Below are 27,386 nucleotides of genomic sequence, written 5' to 3' on the forward strand. Positions count from 1 at the left end.
CATTAGATTTTGGTGGTTTTCAATCATTTTCATATTTTAAGGTTAATATGTTAAGAGGAATTATGTAAACATACTCATTTATTAAAAGCATTTTAAAAAAGGTGTTTCCCAACTTCTCATGGAGAGCGTACAACTGTTGTGATAACATTTGTGGTAATATATAGGTGCAGAAACATTTACACACACACTCAAACTCTAACCTCCCAAGAGCATTTTATTGCTTTTAGTGCTCTTCACTCGAGTGATTATGCGAACACGTCTCATTTTACAGTTGTGTCCCTAAGGTAATCCCTATGTGTTAGAGGGGTGTTGAGAGCTGAGAAGCAATAAACGTATATCGCGAATAAAAGTAACAAAAAAAAACATTCATTTTCATGTCACACATATATTAGATCATAAAAGACAATTGCTGCAGTTAGAAGGTGCAAAGACCCTAATTTATCAGTGAAAATGGAGAGAAATCCCTGCGGCATCATTGCATGTAATCACATTTCAGGCTAATTATTCCGCCCGCAACTCACAGGCAGGATTGTCATCGGAGAATTTCGACAACACACTCTTTCTCGCCCTAATGCCGGAGAAGGAGGGGAGTGTGCCTAATTAAATGAGTGAAGTGAGTGATACTGGGAAGAAATGTGCTTTCTAAATGGAAATCCGCCGCTTAAGTATGAAGCGACACCTGGCAGAACACGTTGCGCCAGCAGACAATGAGGAATTTCATTTATAATCATTATTAATCAAATGCCCGTCGCCATAGACACCAGACACACAAACCTGGGATCCGCTCAACAGAGGCCATCCATCATCATCTGTGCTGACACACTATAAAGCTGATCTTTCCTGGACCAACAAGAATGTCCTGATTCCATTGCAGTGAAGCTAGCTCCATTGCTAATTTAGGACTATAACAGCAGGGTCCAGCTGTAATGTTTCACCATTTAGTGCAAGGTTGGGGTTTCTAATAAAGTGGCCAGTGAGTGAAACTACAAGGTAGAGGTTTCTATTAAAGTGACCAGTGAGTGAAAGCACAAGGTTGGGGTTTCTAAGAAAGTGACCAGTGAGTGGAAGTGCAAGGTTGGGGTTTCTAATAAAGTGGCCAGTGAGTGGAAGTGCAAGGTTGGGGTTTCTAATAAAGTGGCCAGTGAGTGAAAGTACAAGGTTGGGGTTTCTAATAAAGTGGCCAGTGAGTGGAAGTGCAAGGTTGGGGTTTCTAAGAAAGTGGCCAGTGAGTGGAAGTGCAAGGTTGGGGTTTCTAAGACAGTGACCAGTGAGTGAAAGCACAAGGTCTTGGTTTCTAATAAAGTGGCCAGTGAGTGAAACTACAAGGTAGGGGTTTCTATTAAAGTGGCCAGTGAGTAGAAGCACAGGGTTGGGGTTTCTAAGAAAGTGACCAGTGAGTGGAAGCGCAAGGTTGGGGTTTCTAATAAAGTGTCCAGTGAGTGAAACTACAAGGTCGGGGTTTCTAAGACAGTGGCCAGTGAGTGAAAGCACAAGGTTGGGGTTTCAAATTAAGTGTCCAGTGAGTGAAAGTACAAGGTAGGGGTTTCTAATAAAGTGTCCAGTGAGTGGAAGTACAAGGTAGGGGTTTCTAATAAAGTGTCCAGTGAGTGAAAGTACAAGGTTGGGGTTTCTAATAAAGTGGCCAGTGAGTGAAACTACAAGGTTGGGGTTTCTAATAAAGTGGCCAGTGAGTGAAACTACAAGGTAGGGGTTTCTATTAAAGTGGCCAGTGAGTAGAAGCACAGGGTTGGGGTTTCTAAGAAAGTGACCAGTGAGTGGAAGCGCAAGGTTGGGGTTTCTAATAAAGTGTCCAGTGAGTGAAACTACAAGGTCGGGGTTTCTAAGACAGTGGCCAGTGAGTGAAAGCACAAGGTTGGGGTTTCAAATTAAGTGTCCAGTGAGTGAAAGTACAAGGTAGGGGTTTCTAATAAAGTGTCCAGTGAGTGGAAGTACAAGGTAGGGGTTTCTAATAAAGTGTCCAGTGAGTGAAAGTACAAGGTTGGGGTTTCTAATAAAGTGGCCAGTGAGTGAAAGTACAAGGTAGGGGTTTCTAATAAAGTGGCCAGTGAGTGGAAGCACAGGGTTGGGGTTTTTAAGAAAGTGGCCAGTGAGTGGAAGCACAGGGTTGGGGTTTCTAAGAAAGTGGCCAGTGAGTGGAAGTGCAAGGTAGGGTTTTCTATTAAAGTGGCCAGTGAGTGGAAGTGCAAGGTTAGGGTTTCTAAGAAAGTGGCCAATGAGTGGAAGTACACGAAAGGAGTTTAGAAGTTATTATATATAGACATTATATAAAGAAAATGTTGACACTTTTCTTTTGTTGATTTTCTAAGTGTAAATAAGGGAACAAACCCTCTACAGGAAACAGATTTACCATTTTCTGCACATTTTCAGTACAATTCCTATTTATTTTATGAATTTAAAATGAATGAAAAAATTTACTAATTAAACCTTTGATGTGTTTTTTCAATATGTTAAATTCAGCAAACTAACAGTAATGTAAAATGCATCTGTAGTGGATATGACGTACTGACTCTTGAAAAGACTGACCATAGCAGTGAAAGCAGTGAAAATCCAGCATTAACTTTAAAAGAAACTAAGTTTTGATGGGCAGCATACACGAAGAGTCTCTTTCTCACACACTATTAGTCCTCAGTGCATCATGTTTGAGCCTATAAGGCCCAGCTGGGACTTGAACTGACAGGCCTTTTGGAAAGCATGTCAGACGTTTATTGTAGTTTGAAAGAGAGAAAAAGAGAAGTTTCTCAGCTGCCACCGGTCCCTTTCTGAAATAAATGAATCTTTTCTTCTCTGCTGTTGCTGTGGGCTCGGATGGAATGATCAGTCATACGGCGGCAGAAATTGACTGATCTGTCACTTTCCGATAGAGAAATTACAGCAAGGATGACAAAACCCCATGGAGAAGTTCAATTACACCCCTGCGCAACGCTCCCAACTCTTTAAAAGCTGCTCTAAAAAGACTGATTTTCTTTTCCTCCCTCATAATAAAGTGAGGAGAGCATCTACTCTGGATTCATCATACACCTCATCTGTAGCCACTGACTGTTGGGAATTGATAATTTGCTCAGACGTCAGGCTCTCCTTACACAAATCTAACCTTTAAATTCTTCCATACTAGAGGACATTAAAATAGTTCTACCTTTTAATTTATTGGTCTTATGAAGTAACACAGTTACTTAGGTCACCTGTTTTAAGTGAAGTCGCTGTTTGAGGAAACAGAGTTGCAGTAAGCAGCAATTGTCCATGCTGGGCTAATAAGTTAACCTCAAGACATCGGCTCTTTGCTGTCTCTTACATACCACTTTCTTATGTTCACTGTTTTTTAACCATGGACACCCTCAGACCACAACAGCAAATTCTTTTTCACTTGAAATGTAAATTAATATGTAATACAATGTTTGTATGGTGCTGTTGTCACAAAGTAGCTTTACAGGAATCCAGTAATAGGACAAGAGATCAACAAAACATGAAGACCCTCGGTGAGCAAGCCAAGGGTGACAGTGGCAAGGAAAAACTCCCCCAGAGCTGGAGAATGACTTTTTTGCTCAGCTGTGGTGATATAAGCATAATATGATCTAATGAATATAATCCTAGTAGATAATGGTCAGAATAATGAAAATAATGTTTAAAGTAATGGTTAATAATAAGTATATTAATAGTAGTAGAAATATTAGTAGTAATAGTAATAATAATAGTAGCAGTAAGTAAAATAAATAATAGAAGCAAATAGTTAAGTAACCATTTCAACATGGTGGGCAACTGGTCTGATGCAGGTAGCAGGGGAGCCCAGCGGTCAGTCTTTTATTAGTGTTAGGCCAGACCAATGAGCAGTTATTAGCTTGCAGAAGGTAACGAGATATAATTCATTTATAATATATTCATGAAATACAGTGAGTTGCGGACATTAATGTGTGGCTGACGACTCTGGCAGATTTGACCATAACAGCTTAATTAAAAAGGAGAGAGCCAGAAGGTAACACAGACACAGGAGCACCCTTAAACACTGGCATCCATCCACTCCACAATCCGCAAACCTGAGTGATTGCTTGCAAGCAGCGGGACGACAGATCCAGCTTCTCAGTTTACCACAATTCCCTGTGTCCATGAACCCCTGGATCTGCAACCTTTATCTAAAGGGAAACAATAATTACCAAAAGCTGAACTAAACAAATGAGTTTTCTGCCTAGATTTGAAGACTGAGACTGTGTCTGAGTCACAAACATGCACCTATTTGTAGCCAGCTGTTATAAAGGAAGTGAGAAAACTCGTAGTGTGGGAAAAACTTCAATGAGTACATTGCAAATTGCTAAGTTGGGTAATTCAGCTCTGCTCTCAAATGAGATTGTAAAAGGGACATTTTGAAAACCATAATGATCTTGTACCAACAGAAAACAGAAATTGCAGCACTAAGAAGAGTTCTAGCTGTTTAGCCCCTTGTTTTGTGTAGAAATAAAGTCTCCAATAGACAGTTTTGGAGATATAGTTCATGCTAGAAGATTTTGTTTGATTGGTTGATTTGTTCAAATCAACAAAATATCACATTCGCGTTTACTTTCTGTAGAAATGGGCAAAAGTACCAACTAAATACTGTAGAAGCCATCTTGATTCAGGCTACAGTACAGTCTCCTGCTACTGTCTCCTACTATCTGCCATGTTTTAGTTCATGTTTATAGATAACGGTGAGTCATACACTGTAAGAAACCACACACGCAAGTCTATCAGCCCATACATAAAAATTGTGTGATGTTTTAGGAATGCAGTTAGTACCATGCTAGTTAGCATCCATTACTCAATAGCTACATCAGCCTCAAAGCTCCATTGCGAAACCAAACGTATTTTCGATCACAATCTACTCCTGGAGAGGTAACTGAGAGGAAACTGTCAGGAGCACATCGCAGGTCCTCAGGCCTGTCTGAGTTTGGCTGTTTTGATGTGATGTGGGGTGGAATGGGTGAATAAGTGTGTTTACACTGAGTTAATTAGACCTCTAAGTGGCCGAGTGTTTTGCAGGAGTCGTTAGCTCTGCTGTCGCGGATCGTCTTCCCGAGTTCACTGCTCATTTACATGAGAGGAGAGAGAGAGGGGGGAAGAGAAAAGAGAAAAACACGGTGCTGATGGTTTTTTTTCCCCTTATTAATTAGCGCAGGGGTCAGGGGCAGGACATTAGGGAGAAATGTGCTGTAGAGCTTAGTGTCTTTAACAGACAGAAAATACGCACTGCTACCATCATTTAGATAAATAGATGGACAGACAGGCCGATGAATAGATGGTTGGATGAATATATAGATGATGGCTGGATGGGTGGATTAAGAGATAGACAGTAATACAGACAGATAGACAGAAAGATGCAGATACATGCAAATGTTTGGGCACCCCTGGTCAAAGATTCTGTTACTGTAAATAGTAAAATGAGTAAAAACTAAAAAGTGATCTTTAAAAGGCATGAAGTGAAAGATGACATTTTCTAGAGATCAGCATGATCAGTTTATTATTTCTGTTTTGTACAGTTTTAGAAAGAAAAGGAGCACCGTGCAAAACATTGGGAACCCCAAGACACCAATGAGGACAGTGGTGGCTCAGTGGTCAGAGTGCTGAGTTATCGATCACAGGGTTGTGGGTTTGATGACTGTGTCCACTAAGCTGCCACTGTCAAGCTCAAGTGCTGTAGCATGGTTGACCCTGTGCTCTGACTTTAGCTTTGTAAGCAGGAATATGCAAAGAGATTTTTTTTGGTCTACTGTACAAGAGATTTCAGCTCTCAGTAAACTTTTATCAATGTCTCAAACATTAATTAGATTGTTGGTTATGTTTTTTTGGCAGTTATCTTTAGGAAAGACCAAGTAATGCTAATTTTAAAGCTTTAGAAATACTCTCACTTCTCACACTTTGTCCCAACAATCACCAGACAAAGGTTTTTTTAAGCAGCTGCCTAGCAAAATAACACAAAGCAAGAGATGACAATACAGATATAGCAAATTGCAGGTAGCCATTTGTTATGTAATTAAGAAATGGCAGTTAACGGGAATAGTGGAGGTCAGCTTTCTGAGACTTTCCTGAAAGAACAGCTTTTAGGATTGCTAGAGAGACAAACCAAAACCCCTGTTTGATTGCAAAAGACCTTCAGGAAGATTAATCAGACTCTGGAATTGTGGTGCACTGTTCTACTGCACAAATATGACCTTCATGAAAGAGTAATCAGAAGAAACCCTTTACTGTGTCCTCACCACAAAAATCAGCATCAGAAGTTTTCAAAGACATCTAAAAAAAGCTAGATGCATTTTGGAAACCTATCCTGTGGACCGATGAAGTCAAAATATAACATTTGGCCGCAACGAGTAAAGGTATGTTTGCAGAAAAAAGGGCGCAGAATTTTATGAAAAGAACATGGGTTTAGATCACCCATGCTCAGTGGTAAAGTAAATAATGGATTTGATTTAATAATAGTACATTTTGGAAGCAAACATCAAGCCATCTGTAAAAATCTGAAAATAAAAGACGATATATATAATGAGAAGAATACACCGATCCTAAACCCAGCTCAAAATCAACAACAGACTACCTCAAGGAGCCCAAGCTGAAGGATTTGCCTTGGCTCTCACAGTCCCCTAACCTAAACATAATCGGAAATCTGTGGATCTTAAAAAAGCAGTGCCTACATGATGGCTCAATCTTACAGAACAAGAAGCCTGGGTGAAAATACCCCAAACAAGAAATAAAGGTCTGGGTTAGCTCCTGCTGGAAAGTGTCTACAATCTCTTTTGTCTTTTGGAAACCAGGACATCTATTATTTACTAATTAGCTGTTCACAGTTACAGATATTTTTACCAAGGGGGACCAAGAACAGATGGTGAGCCGGATGGACAAATATATAGATACAGACAAATAGATAGTATATTTATTTTTACTGTAGTTTTTAATTGTACATTCTGTACAGTTCAAATTAGATTGCAAATCAGCAACAAACTCAAGCTTATTACTGAGTGTGTTGAGAGTTAGGATGAGTTGTTTGGTGAGTGCTGTGCATGACCAAGGCATATTCAGTTCCTGCCACAGCGAAGCATCTACAGCTCTACAATATTAATTAGAAACAGCTGTTTGGGAAGCAAGATGCAGTTTTGCCTGTGTCTAGTTAGGGTATAACACACACACACACTGCATAAGCCAATTAGCTGAGTTTACTTGAGCGGTTTGTGGGATGATTGCCTCAACATGATTTGGCTCGACTTGCATTACTTGCATTATATATATAGTCATAATAGTCAAAATATTATGACCACTACCTACCTGGTGGTCCAACCTGTTATAATAACCACCCTTGGCTTGGATGACACTAGCAAGATGTTGTGGCATGGGCTGTATTAGGTGATGGAAGGTGTTTATTATAGAGGTATAGAGGAACTATCAATTGCTCTGTACCACTATCAGTAGCCAGTGGGGCAACACTGTTATGACGTTAGGAGGCTCTCAATGTGTGAGAAGTCCATTCTCGCTAAACATTCACTATGGAAGCTCTAGAATATCCCATTAAGTTAGCGAGATGCCCTTCTGGACATCAATTAAATTGCATCCCTTGCCCATGACAATAGCTTTGCACTCTGCTTCAATTGACTGGCTGACAGGGGTGGGCATTACATTCTGATATGACTTTATATATTCTTGTATGAATGCCATTTGTATTTATTGTAACACTAGTGTCTTACTGAGTAAATAAGCACTCATCGTCCAGATAATGATATTTTTCTGATTTTCACAAGGGCACAAAACTGTATATCCACCTATTCATCCTACATCAGTTTCCATGGTGAAGTTCAGAACACACATTATTATTACACAAGAAATATGTCTCAATGGCACATTTAAAAAACAGCCTGTTTAATTCTAGGGGATGAAGAGAGGTTAGTCATGTAAAAAATATGTATGCCTTTTATCAAATACTAGACAAATATAGTACATTGGGCCTCTATTTGTTTTCAAATGAGACTTTATAATTTGCTTTATTTGCTATCTATATTAACATGAACAGTCAGCACAATTTACATCCATATGTTGCACAAGAAATCAGTGTTGTTTGTGTTTGTTTAAGTTTTTTTCGTTTCCTTTTGATTCATTTGCTTTCCTTTGCAGCCATGTGATTATACAGTTACATTTTTTCTGCTTCTTTTGTCTTAATTAAAGCAAGCTATATGTTACCCAACACAGTGGGCCAGATTCACAATGGTAATGAAATTCTGTGGTCTCTCTCTTTTTCCCTCTCTCTCTAGTGGATGGCAGTTGGTCCTGTTGGTCACCTTGGTCCAAATGCTCAGTGACGTGTGGCGGGGGTCATTACATTCGTACCAGAACCTGTAGTAACCCCCCGCCGGCCTACGGGGGAGACATCTGCCTCGGCCTGCATACTGAAGAGGCCCTATGTAACACACAGCCTTGTCCAGGTAGACACATATCAACTACCAGACTTATCATGTACATGGATGTCATGGCATTATTGGGCTTTCCGTGATTTCCTTTAACTGTTATTTTGGGGCAGAATGAGTGACAACAGCCATAAGTGAAAAACCCTATGTGCATAATCTCTCACAGTAGTAAAAACACATTAACTTAGGTATTAGGTAAATAAACAGTGTACACAACACTATTAGTGTAATACATACTTTATTACACTAATATGTACGAGTCTAATATACAATCTGTGAAATATAGGGATGTTTACATTACTATTTATATATAGACATTGGATAAGATGTGAATTTAAGTGTAGTGTAAGTGGGAAGAAGTCTTTGGTGGGTGCAGTGTGACTGAGCAGTTGGTTACAGTTCCAGTAAGCAAGTAAGTGCAGGGCACAGAGTGTTTGTATGAGATGGAGGTGTGATGAGATATCTTGTGTGATGAGACCTGTGAGATAGCTTTGTGATGGACTAGACTAATACATCGGACTACTAGCTGTTCAGCAGCCTGATGGCTGGGGGGTAGAAGCTGTCTCGGAAGCGGCTGGTTCAGGTGTGTAAGCTGAATCGTCATTGTTGGAGATCAGGGCCATGATTGTTGTGTCATCTGCGAATTTAATGATGATATTGGAGCTGTGTCTGGCTGTGTAGTCGTAGGTGTACAGGGAGTACAGACGTGGGCTGAGCACACAACCCTGAGGGGCTCCGGCGATGAGGTCAGTGAAGAGGATGGGATTCTGCTTATCCTGACCACCTGCAGTCAGCCCATCAAGAAGTTCAGGATCCAGCTGCACAGAGAACTGTTAACAGAGCTTCATGTCAAGCCTTGGGGAAATGATGGTGTTGAATGCTGAACTGTAGTCCACAAACAGCATTCTCACATACATCTTATTCTTCTCCAGGTGGAAGAGGGCATTATGCAGAGGCAATGGCATAATTAGACTTCAGCTAACTGATTGGCACATGCTTTAAGCTCTCTTCCGGGTATGCTCTCTGGGCAAGCTGATTTGCGAGTGTTGGCATGCTTAAAGGATCTGCTTATGTCAGCTTTGGAGAAGGTAGGATGGACTCCGAGGTGGAGGGGGCTCTCTCCAGGGGCGCGATGTGATTTACCTCGAAACGAAGCTCATCTGAACGTGAAGCACTGGTGATAACCATGGAGCAAGAGTTTACCTTAAAATCCGTGATTGTGTGAACCCCTGCCACATGCTTTTGGCATTAGTGAGGTTGAACTGTGCATCCACTTTGTCTCTGTATTCACATTTGGCTGCCAGAGGACTGATCTGATTTGCTGAACTGAAGTCAGGGGAGGGCTTTATGTGTCTCTATGAGATGTGCTGAAAGAACTTGGGTGCTACGTTCCTTTAGATTTGCTTTGTTAAAGTCCCCAACAACAGTAAATGCAGCCTCCGGGTGCGTGGCTTTCTGCTTGTACAGTTTCCAGAGTGTCTGGTCCGTGTGAGCCTGCTGGGGTTGTATACACATTCTTCCGATCACACCAAGTATTGTTAATCAGAAAACATACACCACCTCCGTTTCCTGGAGAGGTCCTTTGTTCTGTCTGCACAGTGCAAGGACAACCCTGTCGGCTCAATGGCTTGGTCTGGAATTTCGGCTACATTCATGTCTCTACAAGGCAGATAATAAAGTAGTCCCTTTTTTCCCATTTTTGTCCAAGGACTAGATGTTTGCCAGTAGTATGTTGGGGAGAGGATGGCAGTTTTAAGCATGGTTGTGGTAGCATCATACTGTGTGGCTGTTTTACTGTCAGTTAGACTGGTACATTGCACAAAATGTGTGAAATAATGAAGAGTGAAAAGTCTTCAGCATTCAGCTGAACCTTAGACACAGATGGGGGTTCAGGACAATGACCCCAAACACACATCAAAGGTGGTTGTGGAATTGATAAAACAGGCAACATTAAGCTTTTGGAATGGCTAACCCAAAGTCCTGACCTCAACCCTATCTGTGCTTAAAGGTTATGTTATTAGGTGTGGTGTATGTATATTTTTGACTATGCATAGTTTTGTATTAAAGATATGTTATTTATGTTTATAAAACCTTCTAGAAAAAGAACTTCTAACCACAACTGTACCTAGATACAAGGTTTCGAGATCTTAACATTTTGGAAACAAAGATACACCTATAGGTGAGGTTTAGTGTTGAGAAAGCAGCTGTGTGTTAATGCTTTGGTTGTAATTTTCTTCAACACTCTTTGATGACACTGATGTTCATCAAAGTGTCTTGAAACAATGATTTGACAGGTTTTCTTTTTGATCTAATGTTAAGATCTGTAAACCTTGTTTCTAGGTACAGTTGTGTCCAGATGTTAAGTGACAGTCCTTTAATACAAAATATTGCAAACAGGGTCAAAAATATACATGCCAGTGCAAACCCGAACGTACAAAGATACACCCACACACCTGTGATTACAGTATGTGCACAAACATTTACAATCACCCACAACCCTCACACTGATGTATATATACATCACTACTGATACGCACGTCCATCCATATGCATCATGTACTTGCCTCAAATAGAAAAAAATGTCATACAGGTGCCGTAATCGTGCACACGCATTTGCTGGCACTCGAAAACCTGCATATGCAGAATAAACAGTTCATTCAAATGCATGAAAATGTAACTTCATACTGTTTACCCACAGAGACGTGCTAACGTATTCAGAAAGACATGAGCACACTCGTTTTCTGTGGATGGTGAAATTACACGCCTGTACGGGCTCTTTGTGCACTTTCTGCCGGTTGTCGCTTCAGTCCTAATACACAGCAGAAAGGCAAGGCTGGTGGGGAAAAGAGGAAAATCAAAACACCATGCTTTATAGAAAAGAGGAATGATGGAGTCGAGTGTGTGGAGAACAGGGAGGGAGTGAGGGAGGCAAATGGAGAAAAGTGGGCGAGTCAAACCCTGAAGTGCTGTTGGGGAAGGGGGATGACTACTGTATTCAAATGTCAGTCCATCCATTAGCCTCGGCCAGAGTGAAGCTACACAGTGACCTTTTATTAGCTGTGTTCGCCTCTACCTGTCACACCATTCATTACTATCACACAGAGCACCATAGAGGAGAATACTAATGAAGAGAGAGAGAGAGAGAGAGAGTGTGTGTGTGTGTGTGTGTGTGTGTGTGTGTGTGTGTATGTGTGTAAGTGATCTAAAAGATCAGCCATTTGTTGTTAGTAAGTGTTAAATGCTACATAGAACATGGATTCGATACACCAAGATACAACCTTTAAAGACAGCCACACAGTGAGTGTGTGTACTTTATACCCCACAGCAATGTATTCAGTTTTACTGTTCTTACAGTAGTAAGGCTTTTGACCCATAATTAGACAGGTGAATTCTGACTGCTGTGATAGCATATTCTCTCTCAGATAATTACTTATGTAATAGAGTTGTAATTACATTACATGAACTGCTGCTATTCCAACGAGACCTTTCTGATTATTACAGCATTACTGGTCTGTAATTTTACAATACATTTAAAAAATGAATTTCCCCACTGCGGGACTAATAAAGGACTATCTTATCTTATCTCTCTTATCTTAAAAAACAACCGACCAGCACGGTTGTTAGACTTGAACTAACTGAAACTATGTCACAACTGTACCTTGATACAAGGTTTCGAGATCTTAACCCTTTGGAAACAAAGAAACACTTATAGGTGAGGTTTAGTGTTGAGAAAGCAGCTGTGTGTTAATGCTTTGGTTGTATTTTTCTTCAACACTCTTTGATGACACTGATGTTCATTAAAGTGTCTTAAACAACGATTTGACAGGTTTTCTTTTTGATCTAATGTTAAGATCTGTAAACCTTGTTTCTAGGTACAGTTGTGGCCAGACTCAAAAAAACTAAAAAAAAAAAACAACCAACGAGCATGGTTGTTAGACATGAACTAAAACTATGTCAACATTGAATTAATACATGTATTAAAATTGACCAGAATTTATCTTAATGAATGAATTCTATTGTTTTCTGTTTTCTGTTCCATTTAAAGTGAAATGAGTTGCTTAGGGGACACCCCCCTAATGAATTAATGTGAATTCAGCTACTTTAAGGAGAATGGGTAGGTATCAAAAATCAGAAGCTGGAGTGCATATGACATGTAAAAACAATTAAACAACTGCCATTGTTATTTCCACAGAGAGTTGGTCAGACTGGTCTGAGTGGTCCCACTGCGACTCCTCGGGTGTTCAGGTGCGTCTCCGTCACTGTGACGTTCTTTTTCCCACCGGTAACCAGTGTGCAGGAAACAGCAGCGAGAGCCGTGCCTGCCTGTCTGACTCCAACTACATCCCAGGTGGGCACTCGGGTTTCTTTTTATACAATGCCAGGATGTCCCATATGTATTATGTATATCATCAAAATGATAAAGTATCATTACAAAATATTAATAATATGCTCAATAATGTACAATGTACCCATGATAATGCATAATGTACAATAATATTCCCCATCTGTATTATATATGTGATAACTATAAAATAATGTGTCCGTATGTATTATATTATGTAGATGTAGATATATTATTGTACTGTATTGTATTATATATTATGTATAAAAATATTTCATCATGTTTCTCATGGGCCAAAAACAAACGGTTTTGCAAACATCTTTTAGTTTGACTATTTTATAGTAAAACTACTAATTATATACTTTGTAAATAACACTTACAAAAGTAAGGACATTTTGTCCTGAAAATATATGAAAACAGTTACGTAGACACACGCGCGCACACACACACACACTCAGACAGCACAGCATGGTCTGTATCGACTTTAGTACAAACAAGTATCTCCTCTTATTGACAGGCAGTAACACGAGACACGCCAAATCATTGATTGCAGCGGCGCTAGACTTATTAGCGACTCATCGTTTTTCTCATCTAAGAGGCCTGATCGAACAAATGCATTACAGGAATATGTTTTCCGAAGCATTTGCATTCATTAACAAGAAGGAAAGCTGAGATACTACCAGTTTATACACGCTGGCCAGCGTGAGAAAGCACTGTAAGGATGAAGGTTAGAATAGGGCTCACTTGTGTATATAGGGGAAGGGAGTGTGATGTATGATGTGCCATTTAAAATAAATAGTTTCATTCTGTTTATTGTATGATGTAAAGCACTTATCTGAAAGAGCTGAAAGGTTAGTTTGAAATAGCCCAGTCTAGCGGACTCACAGTAATGAAAGTAGCTTTATCATTTAGTTTCCTTTTCTGTAGATTGTTTTTCCTCCCTGAGTCTTGTTCATTTTCACATTTATCCAGTTATAGCAGATATATAGCTTTTTACCTGAGTAAGCTAAAGCAAGCAGACACATGCTGCAATATGACTACCCTAAAGTCCTTCAAGGACAAAAAAAAAGCCAAAACACAGGAGGTTAGGTTAGGGTAAGCAAAAGTGCGACATTGTGAAAAAAATTAATAAAAAAAGAAAAACAGAAAACAATGATCAATTATTACTAAAATATATATTTAATGATTTTAATCCAGTTTAACTTTAAATTGATTGCAATCATTTGAACACAGTTTGAGCTGGTGTTCTTTTCATTAGATGAAGAATAATAGGCCACTGATGTGTGAAATTTGTTATAATTCATGTTTTAAAATGGTACAAATCTGTGGGCAAGATTCATAATATGCACCACCAGATGTACTGTGGCATTAGCAGCAAATATCATTGTGCTAACAAATAATTTAATTCATAAATTGAGGATTACCAACTTTACTGTTTCTGTGATACCTAACACTTCCACCCATTTTGGTCATTTGCATGTGATGTTAGTAATTTATATCAGTATAAAACATATATAAAGAGCAATATAGAATAACAGTGTATAATGTCACTGCATTTACTTGATCTGTAATAAAGGTACCAAATGCCCACACATTCTGTTAGTGTTCAAAAAATTCTCATTCTGAACAAGAAAATGAACAGAAATGAATAGAAAGTCAAACATCACTCACATTTTATCGTAAAACAAGTGCTTACCAGTACAAACTGTTCTCTGAATGAGCTTCTGTGGTCCCTTTTATGCAAAATCAGTTTATGCCAAAATAAAAGAAGACTCATGTAATGGTATTGCAGTAGCTTGTTGAAAGCTTAGATTATGTGTGCTGATAAGTTGTACTTTTGCCAATGAGGACATGCACATTTTGCAACTCATGTGGTGGCAGATTGAAGCTAGTAATAGAAAAAATCCAGTCGATTACCATTCTGCTGGTGGAATGTCTACTAGAGGACAAGAGTTCTTAAACATGTTTGGTCTCACAGGTCAATCTTGATGTCTGCTGATATAGCTCATATATAAGCACAATTGAGCACCATGGTTGTAGTTGAGAAGAGGTTGACTTTCCTGAAAAGGATTTCAGAGCATTAATATATAATTCAGTATCCATTATTTTACATCAGCGACTTCCAGCAGCTCAGCCGATCAGATTAAACACAGATACTGATTGAGGAGAGCTCGCTCTGCTGCCCTGTCAGGATTTAAAAGAAGAATTAAAGTCATCAAAGCAGAGCAAACATGCAGTTGTGGAACTTCCTGTATGTCTGGATAATTTTCCTTTCACTCTTTATCTGTCTGGCTCTTTACAGTGGATGGTTACGTTCTTTCCACATACAGTTACTTTATTTTATCTGTGGGTCCTTTTTTGTGAAGCATTGGTCATTATAATGTGTGCATACGTTTAATGCAGTTTTATGTATCTGATCTATGAATTGTCAGCTTTGTTAGTTAGACTCTTGGTATATTCTTTACATATTGACAGCACTGAGAAATGATGGTGTTGTTGAAGAAGACCAGCAGATTAAATGGAAGGAATAGGTTAAAAACACTGGCTCTGCTTCTACTTCGGGTCATTTGGGATTCATCTGTCTCATGAAGTCTCTATAACAGCATCCTTCAAATAAAGTGTTTCCTAAAAGACTTAACAAATATTACATTATATGGCACATCATGACTTTTAATTATGTCTAAAATAGTGTGCCAGAAGGCTGCCACATTCATTATTACCAGTGTGAACATGTCTTATCAGGCTTAACAGTTCGTGTTTTGTATCTTTTCTTCCTCAGAGATTTCTGTCGCACACTCTAGTCATGAAGACAGATATTGTGGAGGTAAGGATTTCTTCAGTGTCGAATGGTCTGTTTAGTTCATTTCTTAATTCTTATTCTGTAATAATCAGGATTTTCCTCTTTGGTGATGCAACTCAGACCCCTAAGCTTTTAGTTATGCCCTTTGATCTGATCTTTTGTTATTAGTATTCTTATCAAATGGTGGTCTAGACAGTGTGGTGTTTGCTACAGAAACCTTTATCAGCTAAAAACTTTCCACAGAGCAGCCACACAATAGATAAGGTTGCAAAAGTTGAGAGTTGTTATTGTTGTTCTGCTGTTCATGATAGTCACATTATAAATTATTCACATTTGGTTACATAGATGCATATTTGTTGACACAGTTAGAGTCATATGCAAATGTTCGGGCATCTGTAGTTAAATTACATGTATTGCTGATGCTGTAAATACAAATAAGTCACATTCTCCACAGAGACACACTTCTTTACATTTAAAGCATAATTACTTGTTATGTGCTTCACTGAACAACAGCAGTGTGTTATATAGAACACACTAAATGGGTGGTTTTATTTTTTCAGTATGTTATGTTTACCAAATAAATAGAAATTGTGTCTAAAACATGAAAAAATGTTTAGATTTAAGGAATTGTTGACCAGGGGTGCCTTCACAACGATGTTGCACAAATGTCACTATGGATTATATAAATGTAGTCGTTATGTTTGATGGGAAATTGAGCAGTTTTTACTTCATTAATTTGTTTTAACTTCTCCCAGCTTCACAAATATCATTATACAACAGCGATTCATGCAGAAATCTTAATCTCCAGAATGCTTGATGCTATGATGATGATCATTTCTAGTAGTGCTTCTGGTTGAAGCTCATCAAATGAATAAAATGAAGCCTGATAATGTTGTGGTAGCAGTAAGCTGGCGGTAATGTACAATCCCTCCCTACAGGGTTTACTGCTACTTAAGTGAACTTTAATGTTGACATTTGTAGCATATGAAGCTTGTATCAGAGATTTTAGATTATTTACATTGTATGTTGCAGTTTTACAGTGAATTCCTTAGCAAAGCCTAATTATACTTTATGTATCCTTTTATTTCACAAATTTCTAATATGTTTTTTATTTGTTGGTCCTAACTTCATAGGTGAAGGCAACTATTCTTATTATAACTTATAAACTTATTATTATAACTATTATAACCATTTCAAAATGACTTTTTCACACAATATAAAAGGAACTTTTGAACTATGTCAAAAAGAGATGAATAGGGAGATTGTCCAACAGAACATTTTCTTCCTGTAAAACAAAACCATACACACAACAACACACCCATACAACCCACACCAACGTTTTCTAAATGATAACCGGACTGAATGTAAATTGTAATGACCCTTAATAATAAATGGAGAGTCTTTTACACTTTAAAAGGTTCCTCATACTCAAAAATTGTGCTTTAGAGAACCATCCACTGAAGGTTTTTTATTGGGAACCACTATAAAACGACTGCTCCAAAGAGCCTGTCCTTAGTTTTAGAGTGTGTTTGTTCATCAAGTTTCAATAATAATTAAATCTTCTTATAAAATATGTCCACCTGTTTCAGTAAAACCCACAAATCAGAAATAATTTATATAAAACATCTGTTTGCTTTTGTTATTGCTGGTGAAAACTGAGTTTCTTTTCTGTCCACAGACTTCAACGTTTTCCACATGATTGCTGTGGGCTTAAGCAGCTCTATACTGGGCTGTCTGGTCACTTTACTGGTGTACACCTACTGCCAGAGGTACCAGCAGCAGTCCCATGACGCAACAGTCATCCACCCAATCTCTGCTGCACCTCTTAACACCAGCATCACCAACCACATCAACAAACTGGACAAATACGATTCGGTGGAAGCTATTAAGGTCAGTGAATCCTCTGCGCTGCTCGAAAATAGATGTAGCCGTAGGTACCGGTGTATGGTCTATGTGTGTGTAAATCCTGTCTTGTAGCGTGCCATTTCTGTCTAAATACACTCATTTACTCATACACTGCTTTCTCATAAGTGGAGAGCGAACTCCCCAACTTGTGTGTTCCTTGCTCAGGGAGGATTATAGCCAATAAACACTGTGTTTTTAAAATGAGATCTGATCCAAAACAAGCACTTTTTTGCCCAGAGAGCGCTCACTGTTGTTTTTGAATGGAGCTCATTATCATCAATTTGAGATTGGAACAAGTGGAGTCTTTTGACACAGATGTAGCTCGATGAAGGCAAAGTGATTATGAAAAGGCTCTTGCTTTATTGCGGACGCAGTCAACAGAGCAATTAAGCTTTTATTTGGCTCAGGTCTGGGCTAATTAGAGGAAGAGCTCACCCTCATTGCAAGTTCAGAGAGTGTAGTGTTAAGCAGTATGCAGCATTTCATTGCTGTAATCACTCTTGTGTACTACAGGCTGAAGCCCAATAGAGGAAAAGTGAACAAAGGACATATTATGTTTTGCCTAGCAGTCAGGATATGAAATGATGGAAAAATGGTGAATAGGTTTTCAGTAAATACGCCACTATCACTGAATCAGTAAGACATGTTTACAAGGACAATTAAAGTGAAGGTTCAGCTAAAAATCACAGTTTCCTCTTTACTCCAACTGTGGTTGCTCAGCCATGTTCAGGACATGTGGTGTTTTAAGGAGCTACAAGGCTAGTGTAGTTAACCAGTAATGGAAAGTTCTTGCCTGCATGACGACCTAACTGTATAATCAGTACACACTTGTTTTTGATGCTGGATGGCACACCGATATCTAAAAACATGGACTAAATTCTGGATAAAACTCAGGATGCTGTTTTTTGGATATGCTAACCTACTTTAGTCAATGTTTACATATAACCGTAAGTCATACATCAGACATCTCACGCAAGTCACAGTCCACATGGTTTACTTCATATGCAGTTAGCACCATGCTAATTAGCGTCCATTACTTGTTATCTATGTGAGCTACATTAGAGGCAAATGTGTGATGCTAACTGCCGGGGTAAAAAAACTCAACAACTTGTCACTCGAGCTCTGTCGAACAAGTGACAGATGGTGAAAATTTATCAGAAAACTGTCAGAAAGTAGATCTGTGACAGTGTGGGACACGTTTCAGGGTGGTAGATATTAATGGAAAACTGTTGTGTTTGATTGTAAAGTAGGACTACATTTACATTTATGACATTTGGCTGACGTTACTTAGATGGATGAATTTAGGTGGAGTCTTGCCTGGGTAAGTTTTTACTACTGGTGTTAGGTTAGGAGTTTTTAATTAAAATTGACATTAAACTTTAATATATTAAGCAAAAAGCTCCAAAAATAAATATATTGATCATTTAGAGTTAAGAGGTTAAAGATTCTTTAGTGCTGTTATTGTGTGGTTGGTGTCATACTGATCTTAGAAACTTTGGTTTCTTGTCTCAGTTGAAAAAATACCACTTTTGATGGAAATTATTCCAAACCAACATGTTTGGCTGTGTATCAAAATACAAATGTTCCTGTATGTTGAACTGACATCATAAGAGTGGCAACCTCACTAAGGGTCTGTTTACATCTGGCATTAACAGGCGTTTTGTATCTGGATAGTATCTGGATCTACTTTGGATATATCTGGACACTTTTCATTAAAATGCGTCCTCAGCATCACCAGATGATATCTGATTTAACTTTTCAACACATTGATATTTCCGTTTTATATCCTGTAAAGTACGAGTTCTACAATTTAGTGGACCGATACAATTTAGTGGACCGATAGATGATTTTTGCATTCTTGTAACGGCTCTATTAGGAAATGCGACTATTTTTTAACCGCAAAGAAACAAACTCTGTAATACTGCTCTTATCTACTGGTAAATTAGCATGATTTACAGTGTACCCACTTGTGGTTTGAATGTGGCTTGAGTGATCCTATGGTAATTGGCTTTTGATGCAGACAAGTGAAGCCTAATCACCAAAAAGGCATGGTAATGCCAGGAGTAAACAAGCCCTAACGTGACCTAAACCAGCCAGCAAAGTTTGGTTAGTGTGGGAGTTAAGAGGCTTTGACAGTTTTAGACCACAGTTGGTGTGTATAGTAGTTGTTGAGGTTTAGTAGTAATCTTACTTTCATGAGTTCTTACTTGAAGTTTTACTAAAATCATAAATAACTAACAACTAACTGATGTACATATTGCAACAAAAGCTAAACCCTGTCGTTCTACCATGGAACCACAGGCTTACGCTGGCTTTGATGAAAACCAACATCCAGTATAGAAGAGAAAGATGTGTTTTGTTAGACATTTACAATTGAACAACTGAGTAAAACTAAATAATTACCCACAATCGAGACCAAGTACAGTCCAGTTACAACACTTACAAGTCAAACATGGCAATAGCAAGTGTACTGTGGGCCACATTTAGTATGATATTTGAACTCAGGCCACAAGTTGTCCACATTAAACCCAGCCAGCTCTCGGTCATGACACATCTAGGTATTGTTTGTTTGTCAAAGTTTTTTTGTTGTTGTTGTGACACTTTGGTGAGAGTGCAGCAGTGAAAAAAATCCATTGACCCAGAACTCCTTATTTGAGCATGACACCAACTACAGAATGATACATGACTTCAGCAGGCAAATTATGCTCTGATTGGTTATCAGAGAGAGAGAGGGTGAGAGAGAGAGGGAGAGAGAGAGGCAATAGTCTACCAAAACATTTGCATTCCTTTAAAATGAGAGTTGCCACTATTGTCTATGATATTTTGGGTAAATGTTGATCCACAAATGAAATTAAATGTTGCCTATCTGTGAGAGATGTGAAAGTGGATTATTGATTAAACTCCATGGAGCATGTGGAGCAGTAGGCTGTAGGTGGTGTGTTGGGACGTGTCTTTTTGGACGTGACTCTGCTCCCTTCCTCTTTTCAGCCTGATGTTTCCGTACTGTTGCCTTTGGATGACCACAGCATGCGCCAGCCTTTGTCCACTAACACTGGCGTGGCCCGCGGCCTGGAGATTTTCTACTAACTCTCCAACAGCACATGCCCTCTCCTCTCCTCTTGCGAATCCCGTCTCCGTCCCCCCGTCACCCTCGTGTACGTTTTGGCAGGTGTGCGTGCCCATGCATCCAAAGTCCAGATTATTTCTCCATCTCCCATACCATTCCACAGGGCAGCAACCAAGGCTTGTGAGAAGGCAGTGTAGCATTTGTTCATTCTGTGTTGGTGTTGTTGTGGAATGGCTACGTCACGCAAACATAGAGTTGCATGTTGTTGCATTTCTTTTTCTTTCTTTCTCTTTCAATGCTCTTTGTCATTTGCCACATTTCCAAATCAGACACTTTTTCCATGGCTTCTTTTATTGTTTCTTTCACATTCATACTGAGTGTGCCATTTATCTAATTCACAAATTTATGCACTGCTAACCCTAATGAGAGACTGTAACACATACCTCAGTTTATATCACAATACCTACATTTAGAGTGTTATTAAGAATGTGGTTGGTGTGGCGCAACAGATAACACCACTACCTGCCACTGAGCTACCACACCATGTGGGAGACTGGGGTTTGATTCCTGGGCTGGGTGACTGTGCTGCGCTACACCAATAAGAGTCCTTGGGCAAGACTCCTAACACTACACTGGCCCACCTCTGTAATATGAGTTACCTTGTAAGTCGCTCTGGATAGCGTCTGCTAAATGCCATAAATGCAAATGTAATATTCAACCCTAATGAGAGACTGTAACACACACCTCAGTTTATATCACAATACCTACATTTAGAGTATTATTAATATTCAACCCTAATGAGAGACTGTAACACACACCTCAGTTTATATCACAATACCTACATTTAGAGTGTTATTAATATTCAACCCTAATGAGAGACTGTAACTCACACCTCAGTTTATATCACAACACCTACATTTAGAGTGTTATTAATATTCAATCCTAATGAGAGACTGTAACACACACCTCAGTTTATATCACAATGCCTACATTTAGAGTGTTATTAATATTCAACCCTAATGAGAGACTGTAACTCACACCTCAGTTTATATCACAATACCTACATTTAGAGTGATATTAATATTCAACCCTAATGAGAGACTGTAACACACACATCAGTTTATATCACTCTAAAAATTATCATTTCTAGTATTTAATTAATATTGAACCCTAATGACAGACTACTAGATTCCTGTATATATAATAATAGAAGCCTGTAAATTGCACAGGACTATCAGTAGAAGCATGTCATACATTTCACAACAATCAGATTGTTTTTTATTATAGAAGACATTGTTTGACATTGATGCTTTTACAGAGATTCCTTACTTAGTGATTCATTACTTATTTCTAAAATAAGAGTGAACATCTGCAGTTTCACAACTGGTCCTGTTATACTAGATTGTGTACAGTGTATAAAATGGTACTCTTTTACTGTTTGCTAAAAGGTTGCTTTAAACTAAAGATACAAATAAACTAGTAAGCCCTTTCTGGTGCAAGCAGTCTCTCTTAAAAATTTTAACCAATTTCAGCTAGCATTTTTTTTTTCATTACAGCCACACATTCTTTCTTTGTTTTGTGTGTTTTGTGTGTGTTTTACTGACAGTTGAATGCTGTAATGTTGTTTTTCACTGTGAATGTGTTGTTTCCCATTATTTAAAGATGATAAATAATTAAGAACCCTACTTACCACACACTTTTCTCTCATTTACAGGCTTTTAATAAGAATAACTTGATCCTGGAGGAAAGAAATAAATACTTTAATCCTCAGCTCGCTGGAAAAACATACACCAACGCCTACTTCACAGACGTCAACACCTACGACGACTATTAAAGCCGGGTTTCTATGGCCAGCACTCCTTAATTGCGCAGTTTCAACACTGCGACTGGTACATGCAGTCTAATTTTTTTTCTGCTTCGTGATTTGCTATTTGACGTTTTTTGTGGGACCATTTCAACATCACCTGTCCACCTTCCACCGAACTATCTTCAAGCTAACAAAGAACATTCCGCTCTTCTGGACGATAAATTCCACCTCTACTCTGAAAACTCTTACACATGAAGAGCGGCAAGAACAACATCTCCAGGGCTGGAGAAATGTTTTAAAAACTTTTTAAAAAGGTGATTTAATCAGTATGTGACTCCTGTGAACTCTCGGAGAAAATGCCTGGCGTTGAGGAGAAACACTGGCGCTTTTATTTTTTTGCATGAATTTCATCCCAAAATGTTTTTTTTTTCTTTATTGTCGCTTCATTCATTCGCATGGTTGTTTGCGTTTATGGACAGTTTCGTCTGCTTTGCTGAGTTGGCATCTTCCCAAGGTCTTGTATTAGTGCCCAGAATACACTCACTGGCCACTTTTTTTGGAAACAGCTACCTTGTACTACCACTCACTGGCTAGTTTATATATTGGACCTACTTTATAGCTCCAATATATAGGTGTACGGTTTCAGACTGTAGCTCCATCTGTTGCTGCACAGTTCATCAATTCCACTTAATCCCATTTATCAGTGGTCCTTTTCTGACCACAGGGCAGCTGTTGTCCAGATATTATTTTGGATGGTTTGTTTTCAGCAAAGCAGTGACACCAACCTTGTAGTGTAGGAGTTTATCAGGCACTGCAGTGTTGCAATGTTGCATGTTAGTGTCATTGTTAGGTTGAAAGTGGGTCCACCACCCACGTTAAGAGTGTCTCTGTGGTCAGGAAATGACTGCTAGTGAAAGGCTAGAGGATGGCTAACACCAACTGTGCATCAACAGATGGGGTACAGTCTCTAACTACACCAGCAAAGTGGCGACACAAGGACATGAGGGGTTTGCGATAAAGTGGCCAGGAAATGTGTATTCACCTGTCCAAAAAAAAGAAGAAGAAGAAGAAAAAGAAGAAGCAAGTGGGCACATCAGACAAAGTCCAGACAATCAAGATGTAGATACTTTGGTGTCTGGCAAACGTGTTCAAATGTGTCTCTTTCAGGCTTTTGTTAGCCGAGTTATTAACCGTGGTCAGAATATCAGTGTTTTTGTTGTACAGTTACACTCAACATTAACTGTATGTCTGTGTAGCTTTTGTAGATCAAACTATTATAATGCAGTGTTAGTTCGCCCCACCTTAACCCAGCGTTTCATCAACATAATCATGTTAACGTTCGGTTGTATGTAAAACACAAAAAAGAGAAGGAGAGAGAATGTAACACTCCAATTCCACTTTAACAGCACCTTTTTTATAACTCTAATCCTTTGATAATTTGAATACTATGAGCATATTTTGTGTTGTTCAGATATTTACAAGTTGGAGGAGAGGTCACAAGAACGAGTATTGTTTTTGTCAGTGAAAACACATCGACTTCACAAAGTTCATATTTTCTAAAAGGGAAGGTAATGGCCTTTGTTCTTCATTATTAAAAGGGTCAATGAATTTCTCCATGAAGATAACCAACCGCCTGTGATGGAAAGTGCTGGGGTTTTTGTTTGTTCGATTTCTACTAATTCTTTTTTACCTGCAAAAGTTCTGTTCGCTTGTTTTAATGTGCATAAATTAAAATTGCTTCATATACTTCACCGTTTTCAGTGAGTACATTTGGATAAAGAAACCTGCAAAACAAAGGCATATGCACGCTTAAACGTTCTTAAATGATTTGATTATTTTAAAGCAGCATTATGGAGAAATGGTCTTTGTTCCTTTGCTCATGGGCTCCCCCTACAGATGGAGTGTGTAATTCACTGCAGTGATCACAAATCGCACCTTGAGATCCTTTGCCTTTGTAGCATGCATGCATTTTACAAGCTGAGAGATAAAGAACCAGCCTTGAAAGTGAAAGAATCATTTGGATTGACATGGTAGAGTAATATGACAGGATTTTACACAAATATGACTCCAGTTATGCAGGGTTACATAGCAGCTGTCCTGCCAGAGTAGCAACAATAGAGACACTATACAAATCAGTGGAGCGTCACGATTTTTTATAGCTGTAATTTAGAGTAAAAAAATATTACATATTGTTGCTTTAAATGTATGTCATATCCAGCTCTGCAGTTGCAGATATATATTTTTACAATGTTGGTGCAGCTGAATGACAGTAAGTCTATAGTGTGTTCTCCTCTAAGTAACCATGAGTAAAATTACCCAAAATTGAAATGAATACTTTGGCTAATGCCTGTGACATGCCTGCATTTTATGGTTAATATGGCTAATATGGCTAATAATTTTTCTCTGAATCTTGCTCCTGGTGACCTGCAGAGCACTATTTTTAATAGTTCCTCAACTAGATCCAGCCGTGAACTGAACTAGTAGTCAGTTCATAATCTAACCCAGGTAAGTAGAGTCAAGAAATGCTTGAAGTACTGTGCTTGGCTGTGGGAAACCAGGAGCAGAATTAGGAAACTGTGCTTTACGTTATTAGACAGTAATGTGTAATAAGTGGCTGATTGCCATGTAGAAAAAAAGAGACCTAAATATAAAAGTACAGTGTATGTAAATCTTTATCTGAGAAATGATTGGGCTACACAGCTTACACATTATATTTGGTCTGTTATCATCAGACAGAAAACGTTTATCTTCACTGCAGATTTCAGTTCATTTGCGCTATCACTACGAAACTTTGTTACTACATCCCTGGATAAATTGTGATTTTTTAGATGTAAATATTGTTGTTTAAAGGGTAGTAAGAAACACCAGAGAATATTCCAAGCCCATTATTAGTGTTCATGTAAAAACACTTACTGAGATGCTTCAGTATCTAAACTCTTTAGACACAGCAAGCCCTTTCAGCCTGTGATAGATGCTGCTTTCTCCCAGAGGGAGTGAAGGAGGCCTGAAGGATACTTTGCAGTGACGTCACTCAGATTTCTTTGACATTGCTAAGCACAGAAGCGTTGCTTTTCATCAACCTTCAACCTGATGGGCCATCTGTGTGAGAGGGTAATTGAGTGTCTACAATTAATCAACTCCAGGAGTGTTCGTGTGAGGAGCCCAAAAGTGCTGATGCCGCTGATTCCAGAGCAGTTTCAACAGGCAGTGAGAAATCAATCAGTGTTTACCTTGACGTGATGTTCGCTGGAGTTTAAATTACTGTCTCAGTCCCTCAGGGCCTTGCCGTGTTTTGGTAAGTGCTGGTCATATGTTATAGAGAGGGATGTGTGTTCACTACAGTAGCATCGTGCAAGGCATCTTCTCTGATGACGAATGTAGTGCGCGCTTATCTCTGGCCTGGCTATGACCTTCTATTGATGTATGGTAATTTGATATGGAGCCAGTTGATGCAAGACACTCTCCTGACCGCAGCATCACACATCCGGACATACTGACCAAGTGGGTTTCCAGTAAAGTGGCCAGTGAGTGGAAGTACACAATAGGGTTCCCAGTAAAGTGGCCATTGAGTAAAAGTACAAGGTAGGTGTTTCTAATAAAGTGGCCAGTGAGTAAAAGTAGAAGGTAGGGTTTTTAATAAAGTGGCCAGTGAGTAAAAGTACAAGGTAGATGTTTCTTATAAGGTGACCAGTGAGTAAGTTCTAGATTGTGGTTTCTAATAAAGCGGCCACTGTTAAATGGCTGAAACCTCAAAAAGGAAAAAAATACTGTTCAAACTTTTAGCCTTTTAGCCTGATTCATACTAATCTTGGCAGTGTCTTCCAGACTAGTGCAGTGAGCGCCGCTGCATAACTGCATACGCAATCTATCAGTCATCTGTCCATTCACCCATTGCATTTTCTTCCATGAAACTACTGTTGAGTATCTAGCAGAGTGCTTCATTATGCAACCTCAGATCATAAAAAAGAGATAACTGCTACGCTAATGATATCATATATCCACACAGCGGAGTACAATACACTCTCAAAGCTAAAGGCTGCTGCCTGACATATTGTCATTTCCACTGTGTGCAAGGACCTTAGCTGATTTACAGAGCCCATATTATGGAGAATTGCTTATAAATATATATATATATATATATATATATATATATATATATATATATATATATATATATATGTGTGTGTATACACACTCTTAAAAATAAAGGTGCTACAAAGGGTTCTTTGAGTAATGCGAAGAATGAGAAGAAATCTTTATATAAAGAGAGATATGTGTGAAGATTTAAAGAAGTCCTTAAGTTCTTTATCCATTTAAAGGTTCTTCACACTCACAACTCCTTTACAAAAAGTGCTCAAACATCGCTGAAGAAACAACTTGTAGCACCTTTTTTTTAACAGTGCACCTGTTAGGCCTACAGCAGGCCTACTGCTTTTCAAAGGAGACAGAAGACAGGACAGCCAATCAGAACAGAACTCATTTACATATATCATTCTTAAAGGCATAGTAACAAAAACAGCCTGTTTGATGCCAGTGGGTACAGAAAGGTTGGGTCATTAGGCTGCTTTTCTTACATAAAATGATTTTATTTTCCCTGTAAACCTTTACAACCTCATTTGTCTCCTTCGTCTTTACTCCACAGTTCCAGCACTTTACCTAAGAAGCTTCACTTTCTCTGACATTTGTCTACTGACCGAGCACTCTGCCGTAAGTGCCCGTGTTTCTCCAAATCGTTGAAAAAGCCACAGTTGCAACATTCCCATGTAACATCCCCTGAGGAATTTCACCAGCGATTTTCACTGCACACAAATACCTGGACAGGCTGTAAACTGTTCTGAAATATTGCACATAGCAGTAAACAGGGAACAATGTGCATAGGAATTCATTTAGAAGTGGTACAAATCAATGCTGTTGTGCTGTTAAGAGTAATATTGGCCCGTGGAGGCTTCATTAGCGTGTGTGTGTTATTGATACCTGCCCAAATCAATATCAGCTTTACCTTCACTGTAGAAAATCAGCCTGAAGCATACATGCAT

General features: G+C 38.8%; 1 protein-coding gene across 4 annotated transcripts in view; it reads left to right on the forward strand.

The window, feature by feature from the left end:
- The window catches only part of sema5a (sema domain, seven thrombospondin repeats (type 1 and type 1-like), transmembrane domain (TM) and short cytoplasmic domain, (semaphorin) 5A), a 192,529-nt gene extending 168,433 nt beyond the window's left edge, over positions 1 to 24,096 (forward strand). For 3 of the 4 annotated variants that reach the window (XM_072688679.1, XM_072688672.1, XM_072688688.1), the window contains 5 exons: positions 8,277 to 8,447; positions 12,622 to 12,777; positions 15,551 to 15,595; positions 17,250 to 17,461; positions 22,258 to 24,096. In XM_072688679.1, coding sequence (XP_072544780.1) covers positions 8,277 to 8,447; positions 12,622 to 12,777; positions 15,551 to 15,595; positions 17,250 to 17,461; positions 22,258 to 22,377 — 704 coding nt within the window. In that variant the 3' untranslated portion in view covers positions 22,378 to 24,096. Of the gene's footprint in view, positions 1 to 8,276; positions 8,448 to 12,621; positions 12,778 to 15,550; positions 15,596 to 17,249; positions 17,462 to 20,464; positions 20,632 to 22,257 lie in introns of all 4 variants that reach the window. The other variant, XM_072688694.1, reaches the window with a different exon arrangement.
- Positions 24,097 to 27,386: the final 3,290 nt, after the last annotated feature.

Source organism: Salminus brasiliensis, chromosome 1 (genome assembly GCF_030463535.1).
Source record: "Salminus brasiliensis chromosome 1, fSalBra1.hap2, whole genome shotgun sequence".
Classification (NCBI taxonomy): domain Eukaryota; kingdom Metazoa; phylum Chordata; class Actinopteri; order Characiformes; family Bryconidae; genus Salminus; species Salminus brasiliensis.